This window comes from Scyliorhinus canicula, chromosome 15, assembly GCF_902713615.1.
Source record: "Scyliorhinus canicula chromosome 15, sScyCan1.1, whole genome shotgun sequence".
In the NCBI taxonomy this organism is placed as follows: domain Eukaryota; kingdom Metazoa; phylum Chordata; class Chondrichthyes; order Carcharhiniformes; family Scyliorhinidae; genus Scyliorhinus; species Scyliorhinus canicula.
In genome coordinates, this window is record NC_052160.1 from 123,673,426 (window position 1) to 123,698,099 (window position 24,674).

General features: G+C 48.8%; 1 protein-coding gene across 3 annotated transcripts in view; it reads right to left on the reverse strand.

Annotated features, from left to right (window-relative positions):
• Positions 1–24,674, reverse strand: part of LOC119979068 (complement receptor type 1-like) — a 333,444-nt gene that overhangs the window by 54,691 nt on the left and 254,079 nt on the right. For 2 of the 3 annotated variants that reach the window (XR_005463633.1, XM_038821049.1), the window contains exons 12-13: positions 15,199–15,384; positions 6,731–6,766 (exon numbers count right to left, since the gene is read on the reverse strand). Coding sequence is in view for 2 of the 3 variants with exons in the window: in XM_038821049.1 (XP_038676977.1) it covers positions 6,731–6,766; positions 15,199–15,384 (222 nt within the window). In the remaining variant the exon portion in view is untranslated. Of the gene's footprint in view, positions 1–6,730; positions 6,767–15,198; positions 15,385–24,674 lie in introns of those variants that run through there. The other variant, XM_038821050.1, reaches the window with a different exon arrangement.

The following is a 24,674-nucleotide window of genomic DNA, read 5'->3' on the forward strand; positions in this document are numbered from 1 at the left end:
GACCGACGAGAAAAAAGAATACTCCTGCTTCCCCGGGTGCAAAAACCTCCAGAGGTCCATTCCTCCCATTTCCTCCATAAGCTCAGTCAACGCCTTCAGCCCCCCCACCGACTGGGCAAGCGAGCATGGCTGTAACCTGTCCAATCTTGGCTCCTGAACCAAGTTCCAGTCCCTAGCCACTATCAGCTCATGCGAATGCAAGTCAGGGATGGCCCCACATACCTTCCTCACAAACTCTACATCGTCCCAATTAGGATCATACAAGCTTGCGATGCCACCAACCTCCTCGCCAGTGCCCCTTTCACTATCACATACCGACCTCCCTAGTCCTCCACCACCTTCTCCACCTGGAACTTCACTCTCTTACAAACCAAAACCGCTACCCCCTACACCCTGCCGTCAAACCCCAAATGAAACACTTGGCTAACCCCGCCCTTCCTAAGTCTCACTTGATCCTGTACCCTCAAATGAGTCTCCTGCAGCATAGATGCATCGGACTTCAAACCTTTCAGGTGCAGGAGCACCCTCGACCTCTTCACTGGTCTACCCAACCTCCTCACGTTCCACGTAACTAACCTGACCAGGGGTCTCATCCACCATCACCGTAACTCCGGGCCCTGTCCAGTGGACCTGACCCGTCCCATCCATTGTTGCCATCAAAACCCTCCCCCCTCCCAGAATCCCCCCATCCACTTCCTCTCGAAAACACCTCACCCAGTATCGATCCCCTCCTACCCCTTCACACCTCCAAGGTGCATCAAAACCTGCTCACCAGGCTCCAATGTCCGCAGCTCCTCCCCCACCACACCACCATTCATGACCGAACTGAGGCTTGCTATGCAGGGGGCCCTCTTCACAGTCCACGACCCATTCTTAGTCCCATTCCTCACTTCTGCCCCAATCCTTCTGCCTTCACAAACACCTCCACCGCCTCAAATTAAAAGTCTCTGGAGTTGTAGCTCATCATCATCTTCGCTGCATACATCATTCCAAACCGCACCCCACTGTTACAGTGCCGCCTTCACTCGGTTGAAGGCTGCCTGCCTCCTCGCCTGTTAAGTCCTGGTATATGCGTATACCAGCTCCAGCCACTGCACCTCCCACTTCAGCTTTTCCCATCTCAGGACCTTCTCCTTCACATGGTATCTGTGAAAGTGAACAATCACTGCTCTTGGTGGCTCATTCGCCTTTGGTTTAAGCCTCAACGACTGATGAGTCTGGTCCAGGTCATACCGAGAGGGATCATTCCCCGCCCCCACCAACTCCGCCAGCTTCAGGCCCTCAATTCCCTCAGGCAGGCCCACGACCCTCAACTTTTGCCGCCTAGATCGATTTTCCAAATCCTCCAATTTTGCTCACAGCCTTTTGTTGGCTTTGACCATCCTCTGCATCTCTTCCTCCATCGAGGTGAGCTGTGTGCTGCGACATGGCCTCCTCCACTATTTTCATTTTCTCACCCTGCTCCCGCTCCTCGGCCGATGCCTTCAACACAGCCACCTTCACCGGGGCAATTGCCTCCTCCACCAATACCTTCAACGCCACCATCTTCTCCTTCCTCAGCACCTCCATATTCTTTGCGAACGGCTTCTTCTCCAATTCCAAAGCCATCACCTTGGTCATCTTTTTTGCCGTAAGCAGTGTGGCCCCACCCAGCGTCCGCCATCTTGCCAGGTTCTGGGCTGGCTCTTTCACTCGAAGGTGAACCCTCACTCCCTCCCTTCTTCACGGCGACTTTCTTCTGACTTTTCAACATTTTTCACCTTCCTTATTCCTTGATGCACAATCAATTACAACGAGACGAGAGTAGAATGTAATCGAGGCTTTATTACACAGAGATGTGTGGCCTAGACAGCAACTGGCGAAATGGCTGCTGTTCGGAGAGCACACACATTTATACTCCGCCTCCTGGGTGGAGTCAGCAGGCAGGGATCTACCCCCGTACCTGTAGTACAGGGGCCTTACCGTAATACCCATATATACAATATAATACAACAGTGGTGACTACCACATGCCTTCCTACAGTTGGTCATCAAAAAATTGCCCCTACCTAGGCCCATACCCCTGAAAGGTCACCCTACCTAGGCCCATACCCCCATCCTAACCCCGTAACCCCACTTGCACATCTTTGGACTCTGGGTAGAAACTGGAGCAACCAGAGGAGACCCAGGCGGACACAGGGAGAACGTGCAAACTCCATACAGATAGGCATCCAAGGCCCGAATCAACCCTGAGTTCCTGGCGGTGTGAGGCGGCAGTGCTAACCACTGCCACCTAACATTCAATTAGCTAACAATCCAATAGCCTTCCTAATAGTTTGCTGCACCTGCGTGTTCGCCTTCAGTGACTAATGGACAAGGACACCCAGGTCCCTTTGTGCATCTGCACTTTCTCATTTCTGACCATTTAGGAAATATTCTGCACATCTGTTCCTGCGACCAAAATGGATTACCTCACATTTTTCCACATCATATTCCATCTGCCATGTTATTGCCCGCTAACTAAGTCTGTCCAAATCCTCCTGTAGCGTTTTACATCTTCTTCACAACATACATTCCCACGTAGCTTTGCATCATTTGCGAACTTGGAAATAGTACACTTGGCCCGCACATCCAAATCATGGATGTACATTGCGAACAGTTGGCCCCAGGTACTGATCCTTGCAGTACGCCACAGCCACAGCCAGCCAACAGGAGAATGACCCGTTTATTCCTAAACTCTGTTTTCTGCCTGTTAGCATTAAACTCCAAAAAATAAGCCTCGAGGAGGAGCCACACAACTTCCCCTCTCCCCACCCTACATGCCGCCACCGGAGGTCCCTTGAGCGTCTGTTAAGAGAATCCGAATTAAAGCTCACTGATGCAATTAAAATATGCAAATCAAGTGAAGTAGCATTGAAAAGGATAACAGATTCATCTCCGTTAAAATGTCTTGGAAACGGTAGCTTCCAGCAATGACATTAATGCTGTGTCACAGATCAATCAAAAACGTGGTCTGAGCGGTCATTTCATGTAGGAGGTGTGGAAAGACTCACCCTCTACGGAAATGTCCTGCATATGGAAAATTATGTGACGAAAAGAAACATTTTGCACAACAATGCATGTCCAGTGAGATGCGACAAGTAACAAAGGTTAATGTAATCCATAAAATCTAGACGGTAAAAAATACGTCAGTGACAGATAGATTAATTGAAAATAAGCAATATGTTGATGAAAATATGGCTATTAAACTAGACAATACATTTTCGGTGGGTGCCACCCACAGAATCGAAAATAGAGAAAACTCGAAAAGACTTCTTGCAAGCTATGCCCAGCATGCCCTCTAATTCTATCTTTTACTCTCGTTCTATGCTTCTAAAACTTAATTCTAACTCTTTTAAACTCTCTTACAATGTTCTTATTCAATTACTTCCAGATTTAGCGATCTTTAGGACCTGGAGACACCTGAAACTGACGAACTGAAATCAACTCGGAGCAGCCGACCACGTGTGAGCAGCTGCCGGAGCTGCAGTCCCAGGCCTGGGAATTCCGCTACAGCGGCTGCCAGAGACCAAGAAAACACCCTAGAAGCCAGTGCCTTCACTCTACAGGCTCCCAGAGACCTGGAAAACACCACAGAAGCTGGGACCTCCACTCTTCTGTTCTCCAACGACCAGACCAGCATCCCAGCAACTGCAGCCCCATTCCCACTTTCCACTCACCATTATATACCTGCCCCCCTTATCTGCCACAATTCTCCCAGCCTCGAATGCCACACCCTTACGGATCAGAATTGCTACCCCCCCTGGTCTTCAAATCCAGCCCTGAATGCAACACCTGACCTACCCATCCCTTTCCCAATCTCGTGTGATCTGCGAGCTTTAAATGTGTCTCCTGAAGCATTGCTACGTCTGCCTTTAACCCCTTTAGATGCGCGAACACGCGCGCTCTTTTGACCGGCCCATTCACACCCTTCACATTCCACGTGATCAGACTGGACCAGACAAACCGCCCCCCTGCCGACTAGCCATTGCCTTTTCTTGGCCAACCTTGAGCCCGCGCCCTTCGCTTCCTCGAGCGCCCCTCATAGGAAGCCACCGCCCCCGACCCGCAATTGGTACCCCAAAATTGATACTTCCTCTGTCAGCAAAGCAGCATCCCCCCTCCCCTCCCCCCCACCCCCCAACAGCCCCATGACCCAAAACCCCCTGCCAAGCACCAACTGGGCACTTGCTCAACCTCCACTACGCTCCCGAGAGTCAGCTGACCCATGCTGACCCTGGCAGCTCCCGCCCCTGGCGCCGATCAGACTGTCGCCTCATTGTCCGCACCCTTCTCCCCATGTGAATAAACCAATTAAACTACCTCTCCAGCCCCAGTGAGTAAATAGAAATACGAAACAAAAAAATAAACAGAAGACATTAACATTGCCCTGTGAGGAGACACTTGTTGAACCAAGGCTCCAACTTCCCAAAAATTTGCACGAAGTACAGGCCCTCCTCCCCCCTCCGTATCTCAACTTTGCCGAAAACACTGCACCCTCCAGCCACCACCACAGCCCTTACACGCACCCAACATTGTATACAATCTTATATTAGAAACGGTACTGTGTTACCCAGCCCCACCGCCACATTCCACCAAAGCTTAGCCGTCCTTTAATTCAAGTCCAGCTTTTCTTGTTTGACGAATGACCACGCCTCATCCGGCGTCTCAAAATAGTGATGCACGTTCCTTGTATGTGACCCATAGCCTCGCTGGGTATAGCATCCCAAAATTCATGCCCTTGCTGAAGAGGGTCACTTCACCCGGTTGAATCCAGCATGCCTCTGGGTCAGCTCTGCACCCAGGTCCTGGTAGATGCGTATCACGCTGTTCTCCCACCTGCTGCTCCGTTCTTTTTTTGCCCACCGCTAGACAGGTTCCTTGTCCAAGAAGCAATGAAATCTCACCACCATGGTCCTTGGCGGTTCATTCGTCTTGGGCTTCCTTGCGAGGGCTCTGTGCGCCCCGTCCAGCTCCAGGGGTCGAGGGAATATCTCTGTCCCTATCAGCGTCTCCAGCATCTTGGACACAAATGCTCCCGCATCCGACCCCTCCACACCTTCGGGGAGGCCCACAATTCTGTCTCCTGGACCTGTTTTCTAGGTCCTCCAGCCTCTCCTGCCACTTCTTGTGGAGGTCATCCTGCGCCTCCACCTTAAGGGCCAATACAACCAACTCGTCCTCATGGTCGGATAACTTTTTCTCCATCTCCTTAATCGCTTTCCCTTGTGTTGCCTGAGTTGCGATCATTTGGTCTATTGATGCCTTCATCGGGGCCAGCATGTTCTTTTTAAGATCAGCAAAGCAGCCCCTAAGGAACGCCTGTTTCTCCTGTGCCCGCTGCGCCCATGCACCCTGGTCTATACCGGCCGCCATGCCGTGCCTTGGCGCCCGCTCCTCACGCTTCTGTCTGTTGGGACTTAAACGCTTCATCCGGCCACTCCTGGTCCAGCTATCTATACAATGGAGAGGGAATCCTTTTGGCAGTGTTCGCTTCACCAATCTGCCCCAAAACGTCCATGAAAACTCCTGATAAAGGTCTGAGAGTCCGTTCCAGACGGGAGCTGCCGAATGCGCAACCTACTCCTCCATGGCCGCCACCGGAAGTCTCGTCACCGCTTCTTCAATGGCCTTGGTGGGATCTTTTCACAGTTGTTCCATCTGCTGCTAGAATTCAGCTTTAATAAAGGCCCTCAAGTCAGCTTGAAGCCTTTAAGCTCGCCCTTCCCCCGCCTGCATGCTGGAAGAGGCTTTGTCTTTACTGCAGCTCCAGCCAAATCTTTCACTGTTTCTGCCGGGTCTGGTAACCAAGAGACATACCATTCCTGGGGGAAAGTACTCCTCCAACAATCACCTACATCTTTTCATCAAAATTCCACCCCGTATTGATTAAAAAATAGATCTTTTCTGTAACCTTGGGCAGGAGCTGCCATGTATGTGACCACTTACTCCATGGTCCACACCGGAGGTTCCTTAAAATGGCATCCTGATCCTTTATAAACCTATGTTACTGGTGGGGTGGGCTCATTCATAGCGCACCCATCAGGAGGAAGCCATACTTGGACCAGGTGGCTTGCACCCCGTTTTTCCCGCCCATTGTGCCACTCTGCAAATAAATGAGGCAATTCCAACCATTATTTTATACAACTTTAGTTTAACCTCCTTTCTCTTGTACTCTATGCTCCATAGCTAAAGTCTGGAATTCCGTATGCTTTATTAAGCACTAGAAATCTAAAAACTGAAAATGCGAAAAATGCAAAAGGAAATCAGCATCAGAAATTTTGAAAACATTTCATGTGAAATCTAAATAAGTGTCAACAGATTTCTTTTACAAATAGCATTCATTGCCAACACAATTTACCGAATTGAATAGCAAATATCTACGAAACATAAAACTTACAGTAAGCAAAACACAACAGAGATGGGAAATTTAAAAGTACTTCAAAGAATTAAAGAAATGTCCAAAAGGTCAGGCAGCATCTGAAGAAATTGGAAAAAGCAAACATTTTGATGCACGTCAGTTCAGGTAAAGGGTTACAATTAAAACATTCTCATCTTTTTCCACAGATGCTGTCTGACCTTGAACGTTTCCAGTACTTTAAAATGTTGCTAATGAGCTTAAAAGGTTATTCACAGCTTTCTTTATCAAATTATTGTTCATCTGATGTCTAAATGTGCAATTTTGAGTAAGCCTGTTCAAGGAATATACTTACCATCAGTCAAAATTTTACCACTGGGGGGACGCACCACTACAGAGAGAAAGAAAAAATAAATTATTCAACTGACAGAAAAAATGAACTGTGTTACTATAAAATAGTGATGATGTGGAGTTGGCGGCGTCGGACTGGGGTGGGCACACTAAGAAGTCTTACAACATCAAGTTAAAGCTCAACAGGTTTGTTTCAAATCACTAGCTTTCAGAGCACTGCTCTTCCTCAGGTGGATGAAGAAGTGGGTTCCAGAAACATATAGAACATAGAACATAGAACAGTACAGCACAGAACAGGCCCTTCGGCCCTCGATGTTGTGCCGAGCAATGATCACCCTACTCAAACCCACGTATCTACCCTATACCCGTAACCCAACAACCCCCGTGCGTGGGTTTCCTCCGGAGCACCCGGAGGAAACCCACGCACACACGGGGAGGACGTGCAGACTCCGCACAGACAGTGACCCAGCCGGGAACTGAACCTGGGACCCTGGAGCTGTGAAGCATTTATGCTAACCACCATGCTACCGTGCTGCCCCCAATATATATATATAAACAAAGTCAAAGATGCAATATGATAGATGCAGATGCTGGAATCTGAAACAAAAACATAAAATATTGGACAATTTCAACTGGTCTGACAGTATCTGTGGAGAGAAAAGGGAGCTCACATTTCCAGTCTGGGTGACTCTTTGCCAAAGTTGAGCTCAGATGCTGTTAGACCAGCTGAGATTGGCCAGTATTTTGTTTTTGTACTATAAAATAGCACTTAATAAAACATACATAGCACATAAAGGACCATCTAAAGTAAGCCAATGGTCCAGAACTTTGTGAAACTGAATGATCAGCGATGCACAATATAAATTCAAATTTTTCTGTTTCAAACTTCCTCTTACAAGTTACACTGACAATCCCTGCATAAGTTATTTTTATACTCCAATAAACATAACACAGCCAATGACTTACCTCAGTTGCATCAATAAGCTTATTAAATAAATCAATACTCGCATGATCAAAGTCACTGAGTTCCAAATTTCTAACCTTTCATTTTGCACAACACTTTATCATTTGCAGAAAACTTCTTTGAACTATGACACACACTATAGTTATAATCAGTTTTCAGGAATATTCTAAGCTAAGAGTTAATGTTTTAATTAAATTAAAATATGGTATTTGCAACTTCAGCTAAGTTGGCATCTGCAGGCACCATTCAAGTATTTAGAAAACTTAGCATACAATGAAGGAACATTTTGATGGGCTTTAGCTCAGAATTAAGTATGCCAATAAAGAGCAAACATTTTACTTTACATTGATCATTGAGTTTGAAATGAAATGAAATGAAAATCGCTTATTGTCATGAGTAGGCTTCAATTAAGTTACTGTGAAAAGCCCCTAGTCGCCATATTCCGGCGCCTGTTTGGGGAGGTTGGTACGGGAATTGAACCGTGCTGTTGGCCTGCCTTGGTCTGCTTTAAAAGCCAGCAATTTAGCCCAGTGTGCTAAGGGTTACAAACACATTTACACTGATTTTATGATTTTACACTGACTGCAAGGGCTCGACATCTGACTGATCATAAGGTAAGTTAATTTTGACATTATTCAAGATGCAAAGATGAAGCTACTCTGAGAATCTTGGGAGAGCTATAAATCATGCCAACAACAACTGACCAAGGCCCCAGTAGGGTTTGGGTTGTGGGGGTGAAACCCACACAGACACGAGGAGAATGTGCAAACTCTACACGGACAGTGACCCAGGGCCAGGATTCGAACCCGAGTCCTCAGCGCCACAGTCCCAATGCTAACCACTGCGCCACATGCCGCCCCAAAAATATTTTAAAGTGTGGGCTTGACCTGAGAGAAACTCCCCAAGGCCCAAAGAAATGATTGTTTGCGTAATTCAATGGCCCATTTGGAATTAATCGATAGCGCAACCAGGTGGTTAGATCATGGGGGAGCCAAAAACGAGAACTGCCGCCAATCGGTTTGCCATCTAGCCGGCATGCTCCCATTGGCAACATCAGGAACCTGCCATAGGTTCCGGGGACCCTGTTCCGGGGCCAACCCCAACACCTGCCTCTCTGCCCACTGACGACCCATAACTCCCACTGACCGCGGAGGTCTCTAGCCGCGCAGCTGAAGCCTATCATTATTTGGGATTTGGCAATCGTAGTTAAATGAGCATTTCACAGCTTCCGTGGATAGGCATGTGTGCCATGTAACATGTGAGAGTTATTTCCTAGCATTCTAATCAGACTGTGATGCATGGACACTGTGCCTGAATACTGTGGGAGGCAGCACCAAGGATGCAGCGGCCAACATCCGAACACCCGCGGCTGGCCCCCAGCACTGGGGACATTTTCGCGGCCAGAGAGTGGGTGTGTGCACCGGGCATGGGACCAGCGCCCGATCCAGGTAATGTTACGTGCGGGTGTCAGGGATCCGGTGAGCAGGGCCCCCCACTACCACCGCGAGTGCGTGGGCAGGGTGGGTCAGATGGCAGGGAGATTTGGGGGTGGGGGGGGAGCAATGGGGGAATGGAAGGCCCCTGGGTGGAAAATACCACTAGTCAGTCTCACACCCACTCCAAGCCCTTCCAGGTATTACACAAAATGTATAATATCTTGGACTTGACGGAAGCTGCCCTCGTGGTGCTGCTGGCAGGCCAGTCGGCCAGATGCCAGATTAAGCGGTGGCAGCAGCATTGACAGAGGCTCGAGGCAGTAGCCCATGTGCAGGGCCCTGCCCCACAGCTCACGTAAGTGGCCGCAAATCAGACCAGGGAGGGACCCAGAGGGGGAAAGCCAAAATGTTCCAAGATGTATAGCCTTTGCTGGTTTTTCGAACAGATGGCGAACATCGTGTGCCACAGGAGACTCCGCCTCAACAAGGGGACAGTGTGGCATCTGTGCCATGCCCTTACAGACTTGGCACCATGTGGAGGAGAAGGATACCCGCCTTTGGTGGCCGTCAAAGTCACCGCAGCCCTGAACTTCCACACCGCAGGATGATTCCAGGGTTCGAGCGGGGATTTGTGCGGCATCTCACAAGCTACAGCCCACAAGTCCATCCATGAGGTCAAGAATGCCCTGTTTGTCATGGCAACAAACTATATAACCTTTGACATTGACCAGGTCCAACAGGATGCCCGGGCAGAATGGTTCTCTGCCATTGCCGGGACGTCCCAGCTCCAAGGGTAGTGGATGGCACACATGCATTGTTGCGCTCCCCGGGCTGTCTGGGAGTGCCCTACATCAACAGGAAGGGGTTTCTTTCCATGAACGTCCAGCTCGTGTACGACCATCAGCTCAAGATCATGCACGTGTGCACACTTCCCAGGGAGTGTGCATGGTAGCTACATATTGGGGCAGTTGGCCAACCCCGGCCTCTTCAAGGACCATCCAGAATGGCCGGTTGGCTCTTGGTAGATAAGGAATACCCGCTGAGGACCTGGCTAATGATGCCAGTACAGCGGCCGCTGATCAATGCAGAGACCTGATATAGCGTGGCCCATGCGGCCACCCAAGTTGTCATTGAGCGGTGCATCGGACTCCTCAAAATCTGATTCCGATGCCTCGACCACCCTGGTGGTGTACTGCAGAGCACCCCTGGAGGACTGTCCGCTTTGTGGTGGTCTGTTGTGCCCACCTTGGCACAACTTGACACAGCAGCAGGGCGGCGTGCTGGATGTGGAGGGGTGAAACATGTGGGCACCTACGAGGAGGCATCGGACCAGGAAGAGCTGGAAGACGAGCCTGAGGGAACATGCAGGACCAGCCGGAGGAGGGAGGACAGGCGGCATCGGCGATGTTCCGGCAAGCCCGGAGGACTAGGGTGGCCCTCATCTTTGCCTGCTTCACATAGGAAGTGGCCTCATCCGTAATTCCCCCCTCCGCACTTTGCCCCCCCACTTCCCACCCACCCATTCATCAGCCTGCGCCCTCCCGCTCCTTTCACCCATTCTCTTACCTTCCCCCTTCCCCAATCCTGTCTTCCTTCTCACTCCCCCACCCTTAAGCCTTCCCCCTCCCCCTTCCTCTGCCCCCCTTCCAACCCCCTCCTCACCCTTCACCGCAACCTCCCCCCCCCCCCTCCCCCCCCCTTCATTCCACCCTCATAGGGTCTGTGTAACATCACTCCAGGACAAAGGGACTGCGTGGCACTGTCAGCAGGTCACTGTCTAGAGCAGGAGGGTGATGATGACCCGCTGAAAGCTGAGCGCGGGTGCTCCTCAATCTATGTCATAGTCTGACTCCTGTCTGCCCACTGAGTGCTCGCTTACACCCATCACTTGCAAGTGGTGTGCAACATTTTATAATGCTATACATATATCTGTCCCCAACTGTCCCAATCTCTCCAGATGCTCCACCTTCCTACTCCTTGTAATCCCTTTCCCCACCCTCCCCCCTCTTGCACCCTTGCCCCGTAACCCCCACTCCATGCCCTCCCAGTGATTTGCAATCTACTTAGTTAGCCTTCCTTGCTCTAACGCAGCACCTAGGTGTATCCCCAGGATGCAAATCAGAAGTGGAGGCAGCCTGCTGTCTGCTGCATCCTGTGGCCTTCGATGCCCCGATGGGCATCCTCTGAGACCTAGGGCCAGAGGCCCTGGCCTTCTTGCCGGCGGCACATGCCCGGCTGTGCCATCCTATCCTGGGTGCTGACTCCAAGAAGTGCCGTTGGCAGGGGGTTGGTCTCAGGGGAGCTGGTGGCTGCCACGTGGCCGGGCAGCTCCAGGTTGGCAACCAGTGCTCCCTCTTCCCAATTGGAGCGCATAGGACCCAGGGTTCACCTGGGGGATGGAGGGGCAGCTGGATCGAGCCCCAGCTGCCCTGCATCATCTGGCTCTGCCAGCCTTGGGGGCTCCCCAATGCCTGCAGCATGGTGTCGACACCCAGTGATATTGACATATTCTGGAGTGCCTGAGCAATGCCCAACTGCGATTATGACATGCTCCGCAGCGCATTTACAATGCCCACCTGCAACTGGGAAATGTTCCCAGTGCCTCAATTATGCCCACCTGAGACTGGAACATGTTCCGCAGCGCCTCAGCTATGTCCATCTGAGACTGGGTCAGCTCCCCCAGCGACCAGGACGTGCTCTAGAGAGCCTCGGCAATGCTCATCTGTGACTGGGTCATGCTCCGCAGCACCTCATCAAGGTCCACCTGGAATACTCCCACAGCGACTGGGACATGCTGTCGAGGCATTCACCCCTGGCCGTCACTGACTGAGCCATGCCTTTGACACCTCCACTCATGCTGCGAACGTCGTGCACCAGGCTCACCACTGCGGTCGCCACCGTAGCAGTGTTGACCTCAGTGCCACACATTGTCGGCGCCATCTCCTGCGCCAAAGCCACTGAGACTGTTTGAATCGGTTATGGACCTCCTGTCATGTCGCTGAATCCCCCTTTGAAAATCGCGGCTGCAACCTAGGGTCTGCATCAGCTCTGGGTAAATCTGGTCCAGAGGCTCAGCATCTGACTAGGGCCCAGCTGGGTCCTGGGATCCAGCCAACCTCGGACTGCTGTCTCAGCCGGCATTGCTGATGTGCATCGGCAACTGTGTGGTGCTCACCAGAGTGTGCCCAGAAACCTGTCCACTACTGTCACGCACTTAGGTGTATGTCTCTGCAGGGTAGGGGTGATAGCTGTGCTGCGAATACGGTGGTCTCCTTGGAGGCTGTCACCACTATAATGAGGCCCCACGGGATTCACACCACAAATCATGGTTCGCTTGCTGATTCGCCCGGGATTGCGTCAGCTAGTCCCGTTCTAACCAGTGACAGCAGAACTTTAAAAAAATATATATTTTATAAAGGTGAAGTCACACAGGATCCGAGGTGAGTTGGCAAGATGGATGCAGAACTGGCTAGGTCATAGAAGGCAGAGAGTAGCAATGGAAGGGTGATTTTCAGATTGGAGGACTGTGACTAGTGGTGTTCCGCAGGGATCAGTGCTGGGACCTTTGCTGTTTGGAGTATATATAAATGATTTCGAGGAAAATGTAACTGGTCTCCTTAGTAGGTTTGAGGACGACACAAAGGTTGGTGGAATTGGGGATAGCGATGAGGACTATCATAGGATATAGCAGGATTCAGATCGTTTAGAGACTTGGGTGGAGAGATGGCAGATGGAGTTTAATCCAGACAAATGTGAGGTAATGCATTTTGGAAGATCTAATACAGGTAGGGAATATACAGTGAATGGTAGAACCCTCAAGAGTATTGACAGTCAGAGAGATAGAACATAGAACAGTACAGCACAGAACAGGCCCCTCGGCCCTCGATGTTGTGCCGAGCAATGATCACCCCACTTAAACCCACGTAACCCGTATACCCGTAACCCAATAAACCCCCCATTAACCTTACACTACGGGCAATTTAGCATGGCCAATCCACCTAACCCGCACATCTTTGGACTGTGGGAGGAAACCGGAGCACCCGGAGGAAACCCACGCACACACGGGGAGGACGTGCAGACTCCACACAGACAGTAACCCAGCCGGGAATCGAACCTGGGACCCTGGAGCTGTGAAGCATTGATGCTAACCACCATGCTACCGTGAGGCATGGTGTACAGGTCCACAGGCCACTGAAAGGGGAAACACAGGTGGAGAAGGTAGTCAAGAAGGAATACGGCATGCTTGTCTTCATTGGCCGGGGCATTGAGTACAAAAATTGGCAAGTCATGTTGTAGCTGTACAGAACCTTAGTTAGGCCACACTTGGAGTATATTCTTCCATTCTGGTCGCCACACTACAGAAGGATGTGGAGGCTTTAGAGAGGGTGCAGGAGAGATTTACCAGGATGTTGCCTGGTATGGAGGGCATTAGCTATGAGGAGAGGTTGAATAAACTTGGTTTGTTCCCACTGGAACGAAGGAGATTGAGGGGCGACCTGATATTGGTCTACAAAATTATGAGGGGCACAGACACAGTTGATAATCAGAGACTTTTTCCCAGGGTAGAGGGGTCAATTACTAGGAGGCATAGGTTTAAGGTGCGAGGGGCAAGGTTTAGAGGAGATGTGCAAGGTAAGTTTGTTTACACAGAGGTAGTGGGTGCCTGGGACACAGTGCCGGAGGAGGTGGTGGAAGCAGGGACAATAGTGACCTTTAAGGGGCATCTTGGCAAATGCATGAATAGGATGGGAATAGAGGGATACGGACCCCGGAAGTGGAGAAGATTTTAGTTTTGACGGGCAGCATAGTCGGCGCAGGCTTGGAGGGCCGAAGAGCCTGTTCCTGTGCTGTACTTTTCTTTATTCTTTGTATCTGCTGGGTATTTTACGATTAATCTTGTTATAAATAAACAGTCAATTTATAAATCTGGTGGCTCTAATTATTAGGCAGCCAAGGGCCAAAGATTGCGGAGGATTTTGATACGAATTATTGGTTAATTCACATGTGTTGTGACTCCAGGGTACGTGGGGCTGAACTGACCACACACTTGCCCAGAGCCACCAGATTTTATAGGGGCTGGTTTAGCTCACTTGGCTAAATCGCTGGCTTTTAAAGCAGACCAAGCAGGCCAGCAGCACGGTTCGATCCCCGGACAGGCGCCGGAATGTGGCGACTAGGGGCTTTTCACAGTAACTTCATTGAAGCCTACTCGTGACAATAAGCGATTTTCATTTCATTTTTCATTTCATTTTTCAATAAATCTATTACGATCAAGAGATATTTTGTGAGACTGTTTGAAGAGAGAGATAGAGATCCTGTCAGATTAATGCCTAATGTCTGACAGCCTTCTACAGAAGCTATTTTTCAGCTCACAGATTCTAGCGAACTAAACTAAACCAAACCTTGGCCTGATACAGATCTAGCTCCTCCCACCAACCACTCAAATCCCATGACCTACATACGTACGTTTAAATACAATGTCTCAAATTATCTATGCCCCAGGGAATCCCCAGAAATCATAGCAAAAACCCAATAGGTCTCACTTTGTAAACATATACTGAGCTTCAAAGAATGATTATCTTACTTTACGACATCTTAATTGCACCTTTTGCAGACACAAAGCCTGTCTATCTTTCAAGCCAGGATTTTAAAATAATATTACTGCAGCAGATATATATAATACACTATAAATACCGATTTCTTACATTCATCATACACCAGTTTTTGGTTTCCTGGAACAGTTATAGATCATCATAGGGTAATTTTGTTGCAGAAACCTTAGATTAAATGATCACTTTTAAAATGAGGCAAACTTCAGTTCACATATTCATGTATTAAATAGCTATGTGGCATCAAAATAACGAGCGTCACATTAAAAAGTAATTGATGTTTAAAAGAGAAATATCAATGTTAAGGACACATTTTGCAGAAGTAAAATAGGGAAGAACTAAGTCAACAAGACAATAACTGGGAAAAATCAACACAATATTCAACACTTATGTGCTTTATGTTGAGCAAAACTCAACCCACATCTTCTAACTCTACCCTCATATTTTAGAAATAGTTATGTACCCCTTCGGCAGATAGGAGGTGATGGTGAAAATGTTTCATTTACACCACATCTTATAACACTTTTACCGACCACTTGAAAGCCTTTATTGCATTTGTAGGTAATTGTCTCCTTATATTTGTATGTAGGTCCAAATCCTGCACTTATTCGGCCATTTCGAGGCACTGGAGGAGGTGTACACCTAATAACTGAAAAGAAGCAATATATTAGTCTAACAAGATAGCTGTGTATACTTCTGGCACTTGAGAATTCATCTTAAATGACTGATGCTTTGCTGGTAAAATATATTTTCAAGAAATCAGGCGAAAAAACATTGTGCATGGTCCCAGTGGGTTCGGCGGAGACATCTCTTTCTCGTGAAAACTTCAAAGGAGCAGCGGGGGCGGAGCCAAACGGAGGCCGAAGCCAGGGCGCGATGTAGGTAAGATGTCCCACATTGGATGGCTCCCGCCTAGAACGTGGTAAGAAGACTGAAGCCCGGTCCCAGGAAAATTCTGGAGGAATACAAAAAAGAGAAAGAAATTTTAAAGAAATTTGAGATTGTAGAAGGAAGGAAGGGTGAGAAAAAGGAAAAATAATCAGCCGTTAAAGGATGCGAAAAGCAGCGTCGAGGAAGGGAGGAAACGCATGGTGGGCCACACTACTTATGGTGGAAAGGTGACCAAGATGGCGGTGGAGCTGGAAAAACAGTTTGCGAGGCACCTGGAGGCTTTGAGGAAGGAGACGGCGGTCGCATTGAAGTCATTGGCGGAGAAGGAAATCGCCCCGGTGAGAGTAGCTGTGGCAAAGACATCGGCCGAGGTGAAAGAGCAGGGCGAGAAGATAAAGGAAGTGGAGGAGGCCGTGACACAGCACAGTGACCAGCTCACCTCGATGAGGGATGAGCTGCAGAGGGTGGTGGAGGTCAACAGAGGACTCCGAGCAAAGCTCGAGGACTTGGAGAACCGCTCGAGGCGGCACAATCTGAGAATTATGAGCTTGCCCGAAGGGACAGAGGGTCCAAGCCAACAAAGTACTTTGCTATGAAGTTGGCGGAGCTGATAGGGGAGGGTGAGAAGCCCTCCCGGTACGAGCTGGACCGAGCTCATCGGTCATTAAGTCCGAAGCCCAAAGTGAATGAGCCGCCAAGAGCAGTAATTATCTGCTTCCATAAGTACTGCATGAAGGAGAAGGTGTTAAGCTCGGTGAAGCAGAAGCACGAGGTGCAGTGGGATGGTGCTGGAGTTCGGATCTACCAGGACTTGACGGTGGAGTTGGCAAAAAGACGAGTGGCATTCGAGCGAGTGAAGGCGGCACTGTACAAAAAGGCTGTGTGATTTGGTTTGGTATGGTATGCCCGGCGAAGCTGAGAGTAACGTATGATGCCAAAGACTTTATTTCGAGACAGCAGAGGTGGCTGAGGTGTTCGTGAGGGCAGAAGGCTTGGGACAGACGTGTGGAGCGGAGCTGGAAGAGAGACAGGGGACTGTGATTGGGGAGCTGGAAAGTGTATAAATGCTATAACTTTCTTTTTACTGACGTGTATTGTAATTTCCTTCTCTTCACATTGTTACAGAGTTCAAGTTATGGGTTGATTGGCATTCTGTGTTGTGACGGTTATATCTTAGTTTAGTGAATTGTATGGGTTGGATTGTTGTTTTTTCTTTCTCTGGGACTGGGTGGGAGGGGACGGTATACCTTGGCGGGGGGAGCCACCCGCGCCAGCTAACTAAAGTCGGCTAGTGAACAGAGGTGAGGTGAGAGGAGGGCTGCGGATATTGGAGCCTGGTTAGCAGGTTTCGATGGGCCTACGAGGCGAGCGAGTGGGGGAGAAGGGATTGATGCTGGGAGATGTTTTTTCAAGAAGAAATGTAGGGGGGGGGGGTTTTGGGAGGGGGGGAAGGGGTTCGATGTTAATAATGGATAGGGGCGGTCAGGCTCATGGGGCAGGGCCCGGTCGTATGATGATGGTGGATAAGAAGGGTGGGGGGCATGAGAGACTCCCAGTTAGGATAGTCACGTGGAACGTGAGGGGGTTAGGAGGTCCGGTCAAGAGGTCAAGCATCTTAAAAGTCTGAAAGCCAATGTAGCAATGCTGGAGGAGACTCACTTGAGGGTGAAGAACCAGGTGAGACTTAAAAAGGGCTGGGTTAGTCAGGTGTTTCACTCTGGATTTGACGGAAGGGCTCGAGGGGTAGCAGTAATGGTCAGCAAAAGAGTACATTTACAGAAGGAGAAGGTGGTGGCAGATCAGGGGGGTAGATAGGTGATTGTGACAGAGGCACTGGAGGGGAGGTTAGTGGCGCTGTTAAGTGTATACGGCTCCAATTGGGACGATGTGGGATTCGCAAAGATGGTGTTTGGGGCCATCCCCAACTTGGATACACACGAACTGATAGTGGGGGGGGAACTGCAACTTGGTGCAGGAGCCAAGGTTGGATAGATCACGGCCGTGCTCGCTGGTCCCATCACGGGGGGGGGGGGGAGGCGTTGGCTGGGCTAATGATGGAAATGGGAGGGGTGGACCCTTGGAGGTTTCTCCAAGGCAACCGAGGGAACAGGAGTACTCGTTTTTTCGTTTTTCTCAGCAGTCCATAAGGTCCCGCGGATCGGCTTTTTCGTGGTGGAGAAGGCTTTGCTGGCTGGAGTTAAGGGGTTGGAATACTCGGCAAATGCAGTGTCAGATCATGTTCTGCGTTGGGTGGATATGGTGCTGGAGAAGGGGTAGCGCAGAGGCCGGGTTGCTAATTAGATGTGGGACTTTGGTGGACCAAGTGTTCTGTGACAAAATTGAAAAGGTTATTAAGGAATGTGTAGGTTTCAACTGTAGGGTGAGGTGTCAAAGGCAGTCGTCTGGGAGACTCTAAAGGCATTGGTGAGGGGGGAGGTAATTTTGTTTAAGGCAAGGGTGGACAAGGAGGAGAGGTTGGAGCGGCAGACGGTAATAGTTGAGATGTTGAAGGTAGATAGGAGTTATGCAGAGGATGGGGACCCAGCAAAGCTGGAAAAGAGGAAGAACTACAGGTGAGCTTTGACTGACTATCTACCAAGAAGGCGGTGCGCCAACTGAGACAAGCAAGGTGTGCAGTTTACGAACACGGAGATAAGGCAGGGCGTATGTTAACAGGTCAGCTCCGGAGGGAAACAGCGGCAAGGGAAATTGTGCAGGTGAGGGATAGGGCAGGGAAGTTGGTGGTGGCTCCGGATCTGATTAACAAGGTTTTTGAGGAATTTTATGAGAGGTTGTACAGATCAGAGCCACCTGGAGGAGATCGTGAGATGCAGAAATTTCTAGATGGGTTGGAGTACCCGAGGTTAGGGGAGGGGGACAGGGCTGCATTAGAAGGAGCGATAGTGGAGCAGGAGATAAAGGATGCGATTGGGAGGATGCAGTCGGGAAGGTGGCAGGGCCGGATGGGTTTCCAGTGGAATATTATAAAAAATTCAAGGATAAGCTGGCACCCCTGATGGTGGGGATGTTTGAAGAGGCGATAGAGAAGGGGGTGTTGCAACAAATTTTGGGCAGGCATCGATTTCCCTGTTGCTAAAAAAAGGTAAGAATCCGATGGAGTGTGGGTCGTATAGGCCCATATCACTTCTGAATGGGGACGCAAAAGTATTGGTGAAGATACTGGCGGGTAGGCTGGAGGAGTGCCTCCCGAAGGTGATAGGTGAAGATCAGACGGGGTTCATGAGAGGGAACAGAGGTGGTTGTGCATTGGACGCTGAGAAGGCATTTGACCGGATAGAATGGGGGTACTTGATGGCAGTTCTGGAGCGGCCTGGGATTGGACCAAGATTTGTGAACTGGGTAAAGCTACTATAAGGAGCCGAGGGCGAGTGTCCGTACAAAGAACATCAGCTTGAGATACTTTTCTCTCCACCGTGGAACTAGACAGGGATGTCCTACGTCCCCCGTGCTGTTTGCACTCGCGATTGAACCGTTGGCCATCGCATTAAGAAGTTCGGGGGTATGGAAAGGAATAGTGCAGGGGGGGATAGTGCATAGGGTGCCCTTATATGCGGATGACTTGTTGTACGTGTCGGAAACGAGTGTGCCGATAGGAGGACTATTGGAGCTGCTTCGAGTGTTTGGGTCTTTCTCGGGGTACAAACTAAATCTAGACAAGAGTGAGTATTTTGTGGTGTCTCGGCCAGGGTTGGGGGCAGGGGTGGGTGAGCTGCCATTCCGTAGGGCAGGGACTCACTTTAGGTACCTGGGGGTGCAGGTTCCCGGGGGGGGGGGGGGGGGGGGGGGCTCTGCAGGTACAACATTTCTAGTTTGGTGGGGAGAGTGAGAGCTGATCTGGCAAGGTGGGATGGTCTCCCTCTGTCACTGGCGGATCGGGTACAGGCAGTTAAAATGAATGTGTTGCTGCGATTTCTGTTTATTTTTCAATGCCGGCTGATTTTCCTGCCAAAGGCTTTTTGCAGAGAGATTGAGGGAAGGTTTATGTCATTCATATGGGGAGGGAAGGTGGCCAGAGTGAGGAAGGTGCTGCTACAGAGCGGAAGGCAGGCAGGGGGTTTGGGTCTTCCGAATCTGATGTATTACTACTGGACGGCGAATGTGGAGAAGTTGCGGAGCTGGGTTAGAGGGGTTGACTCCCACCGGGTCAGAATGGAGGAACGTTTGTGCAGGGGGTCAGGATTGAAAGCACCAGCAACAGCGCCGCTCCAGATAGCCCCGGAGAAGTACTCAGGGAGTCCGGTAATAATAGCTTCATTGAGAATTTGGAGGCATTTTCGCCAACACTTCGGGATCAAGGGAAATGCCGATTCGGGGGAATCACAGATTTGAGCCAGGGAGTTGGGATGGAAATTTTCGGACATGGGAGGAGAAGGGGATTAAGACACTAAAAGATTTGTTTCTTAGGGGTCGGTTTGCAGGACTGAAGGAGCTGGAAGCGAAGTATGGGCTGGAACAGGGGGAAATGTTGAGATACATGCAGGTTCGAGATTTTTCCAGAAACGAGATACAGGGCTTCCCGATGGAGCCGGCCTCCACATTGCTGGAGGAGGTGCTGACGACAGGGGGACTGGAGAAGGGGGTAGTGTCAGTGGTTTACGGGCTATTTTGGAAGAGGAGAAAGCACCACTGGAAGGATCAAAGCAAAGTGGGAGGAAGAGTTGGGAGAGGATATGGAGGAGGGGTTCTGGTGTGAGGTGCTTCAGAGAGTGAATGCCTCCACCTCGTGCTGGGGCTGGGGTTGGGGCTGATACAGCTGAAGATGGTATACAGAGCACACATCACAAGGGCGAGGATGAGCCGATTCTTTGAAGGAGTAGAAGATGTGTGTGAACGTTGCTGGGTGGGCCCCGCTAATCACGTTCATATGTTTTGGTCCTGCCCAAAGCTAGAGAATTACTGGAAGGAGGTTTTTAGGGTAATTTTTAAAGTGGTGCACGTGAAACTGGACCCGGGCCCCCGGGAGGCCATATTTGGGGTGTCGGACCATCCAGGGTTGGAAACGGGTGCGAAAGCAGATGTCGTTGGTCGCCGGAAGGCGGATCCTGATGGGTTGGAGAGCAACCTCTCCACCCTGTTCCCTCGCTTGGCAGGGGGACCTGTTGGAATTCTTGACTCTTGAGAAGGTTAACTTTGAACTGAGGGGAAGGATGGAGGGGTTCTACATTCATGGGCATTATTCATTATGCAATTTCAAAAACCGGATAACATAAGAACATAAGAACTAGGAGCAGGAGTAGGCCATCTGGCCCCTCGAGCCTGCTCCGCCATTCAATGAGATCATTGCTGATCTTTTGTGGACTCAGCTCCACTTTCCGGCCCGAACACCATAACCCTTAATCCCTTTATTCTTCAAAAAACTATCTATCTTTACCTTAAAAACATGTAATGAAGGAGCCTCAACTGCTTCACTGGGCAAGGAATTCCATAGATTCACCTCCCTTTGGGTGAAGAAGTTCCTCCTAAACTCAATCCTATATCTACTTCCCCTTATTTTGAGGCTATGTCCCCTAGTTCTGCTTTCACCCGCCAGTGGAAACAACCTGCCCACATCTATCCTATCTAGTCCCTTCATAATTTTAAATGTTTCTATAAGATCCCCCCTCATCCTTCTAAATTCCAACGAGTACAGTCCCAGTCTACTCAACCTCTCCTCATAATCCAACCCCTTCAGCTCTGGGATTAACCTAGTGAATCTCCTCTGCACACCCTCCAGTGCCAGTACGTCCTTTCTCAAGTAAGGAGACCAAAACTGAACACAATACTCCAGGTGTGGCCTCACTAACACCTTATACAATTGCAACATTGAACATTAGTTGGGGGTGGGGGGGGGGGGGGGGGGGTGGGAGGGTTGGGGGGAGGGGGGGGGGTGGGAGGGTTGGGGGGAGGGGGCGGTGTGTGTTAATGGTGGCTATGGGTGATTCCTGATTCATTTTTGCCATTTGTTTGTGTGAACATGGGGGCGAATGTTTGGGGTTTGGTGGGAGGATGGGATCGTTGTTATTGATATGGGGATTGACACATTTGTCACTGATTATTGTTTATTATTGGTGGGTGTAAATTTGGGAGAAAATGTGAAAAAGGAGGAGAATAAAAAATATTTTAAAAAAAGAAAAAATGTGCTGGTCAATGTCTTGCTAAAATCACGGAAGCCTCTGTACAGTTCTATATAGAATGATGAAAGCAAAAGGTATTCCTGAAAGCCTTAAAATAAAGGAAGAACTGGAAAGTTCAACTCTGGCATTTTGGATTTCCCTAATGTTTGACCTTGCACCAAATATTTATCTTCTGTTGAGTGAACAAATCTTTCCATTTTTAAAATACTTTTCACACATTTCCATTTCTACGTGTCTAAATTAGTTTGAAATAATAATTGAATTCATCTCACCAACACCATCAAACACAACTCCTCATTGATGTACACTCGCATCTCCCTTTGTCTAGACCGCAAACTTCAAATTTAATTCCCTTTTTTGCAGAGTTAGTTCTATTTATAACTGGAGCAAGTCTATTACAGCATCCCTAAAGGAACTGTTATTATCCAGTCAACTTCCACTGTTCCATTCCTGCAAATTCTCACAAAGTGTGAAATTGTGAATGGCAAACGAGTGCATGCACAGAGTCAGCGCATGTTCGGTGAACACTTTCCTTGTGGAATGACGTGGGAAGGCTAAAGTTTAACATTCTAAATTGCAGATAAGTGAAGTTTTGTGCCATGAACCTGGATTATCAGTACAAATACATTTGCATAAGTAAACAAATTCACAAGAGAGGGGGTCATGAATGAAGGGAGTTGACTGTATGTCAATGCATTTGTACAGTCTCCCTGTTCTAACCCATCAAATTCTTCACAGTGTTATGAACCTTGTTGATGTTCAGTGCAAGGGTATCCCAAATCCCAGGAGGGAAACTTGGAATGCAGGTTCTTAACTATTTTTGTGATTTGCAAAAAGTGTGAGAAAAGAAATGAAACTGGTGAAGAAATGGGCCAGTTTTGTTGTAAATTATTTAAACACCAAAACATTTACTAAACTTTAAAACACCCAAGAAAGGCAAAAGTAAGGACAACATTTGCAATGAACTACAATAAAGGTTACTCACACCATATACCTAAATCACCACCCAATCTAAATCTATCTATTTCCCTAAACTTCAAACATACACCTTCCCCAAAAGAACTTCCCACAGGTTTTAACACTATGAGCCAAATACAGCTCCAGCAAATAAGTGCCACATAGGACGATGTCGCGTCCACAATCTCTCCACCACCGAACAGTGGCAGCCATGTGTACTTAGTGCAGGATGCATTGCAGGTGCAAAAAGGTTCCTTTGTCAGTACCTTGCAAATCCATGACCAATGCCATCTATAAAGACAAGAGTAGCAGATACCTGCGTACACTGCCACTTATAGGTTCTCCTCCAAGTCACTCACCATCCCAACTTGGAAATATATTGGCGTTCCTTCACTGTTGCTGGGTCAAAATCCTGGAATTCCCTCCCTGACAGAAGTTTGGGTATATGTACACCTCAGGGAGTTCAGCAGTTCAAGAAGGCAGCTCACCACCACCTTCTCAAGGGCAACTAGCAATGGGCAATAAGTGCTAGCCTAGCCAGCAATGGCCATATCCTGTAAAATTAATTTTAACAAATTCTCAATTTGGATATTTCTTGATTTTATGGTTTAGAATCTATAAAGCTTGCTGCCAGAAAAGCGCATGTTTTAATTCCATATTTGATGTTTTTGCATACTGACAGTATTTCAGCTACATGTATTAACCTCAAAATGCTTGATCTTTCATTTCCTTCTTAATCCTTTGTATTGTGAATGAAAGTGAATAATTTTGCAAAAGAGTCATTTTGGGAAGTGGAAAAATCAAAATATTAAAAATCGTTCTGACTTTTAGAAAAGTTGTCTCTGAATCTGAACAAAAACATATAAAAACTAAGAAAAAGCTAACGTGTTTGACCAAGGCATGATTGAAGTGAGGTAAGAATGACTGTCCTTGGCAATAAGACAGTATCTGATCTAATGTGGCTTCAAGGATCCTGAGCAAAAACTAGAGTGAATGGACTTGTTAGTGTGAGAGCACTTTGCAGGTCTCAAGTGGCCACAGATTCTGTTTGCTGCTTGCTCCTGCTTGAGGTTGCAATGTCTGAAGGCCTAGTGTTTATTTGTTGCTGCCTCTTCTGATTCTGTGGCCTGGAGCAAGGAAAAGGGAGGATGTAAGGTGACCAACTGCCAGTCTGAAGAAGGGCAAGTTGTGCTCTTTTACTCTTCTGCTGTGCTCTATATTGTGGCTTTCCAATGTAATTATTCCCACCTTTGAGGGTCTGCTGCTGGGAACTGCAGGAAGGAGAGAATGAGGCAGAGTTACTTGAATGTTGCTGCAGCTGCCTGGAGGCGATGAGTCTGGTTGCTGCTGCCTCCTTTGCTTCTGTGGCCTGGAGCAAGGGACGAGACGGAGCGATACGACCGACTGTCAGTGCTGACAAAGGGCAAGGGCGGCAGCCCGATTCAATTAAGCAACTTGCTGAAGGTACTGTAATAGTACTTTTGCAGTTTGCTGGTGACTTTATTGCATTGTTGACTGTCAACTGAGCAACCTGATGAAGGTATTGAAGGAATACTTTTGCAAATTACTGGTGACTTTATTGTTCTGCTCCATGTTTAATGCCTGGAGGCTGTGTGTTTGTCTGCTGCCCCTTTTGCTTGTGTGGTTTGGAGCAAGGAGGAGGAAAACAGTGCTGGTGAAGGGGAAGAGGTGCTCTTTCGCTCTTCTGATGTGCTCTGCATTGGTATGACTTTCCAGCGTATTTTTGCAGTACTCCTGAGTGACTTTCTACTGATGCGGGTCTATTGCTGTGAGTTGTAAGAGAGGTAGAGAGTTATTTTGTTGTTGACTGTTTGCTATTTAATGCCTGGGGGCTGTGTGTTTTTCTGCTGCCACCTCATTTTGCTTGTGTGGCTTGGAGAAAGTGGTAGGGAGGCTTTGCGATAACCGGGTCCCAATGCTGGTATAGAGGAAATGG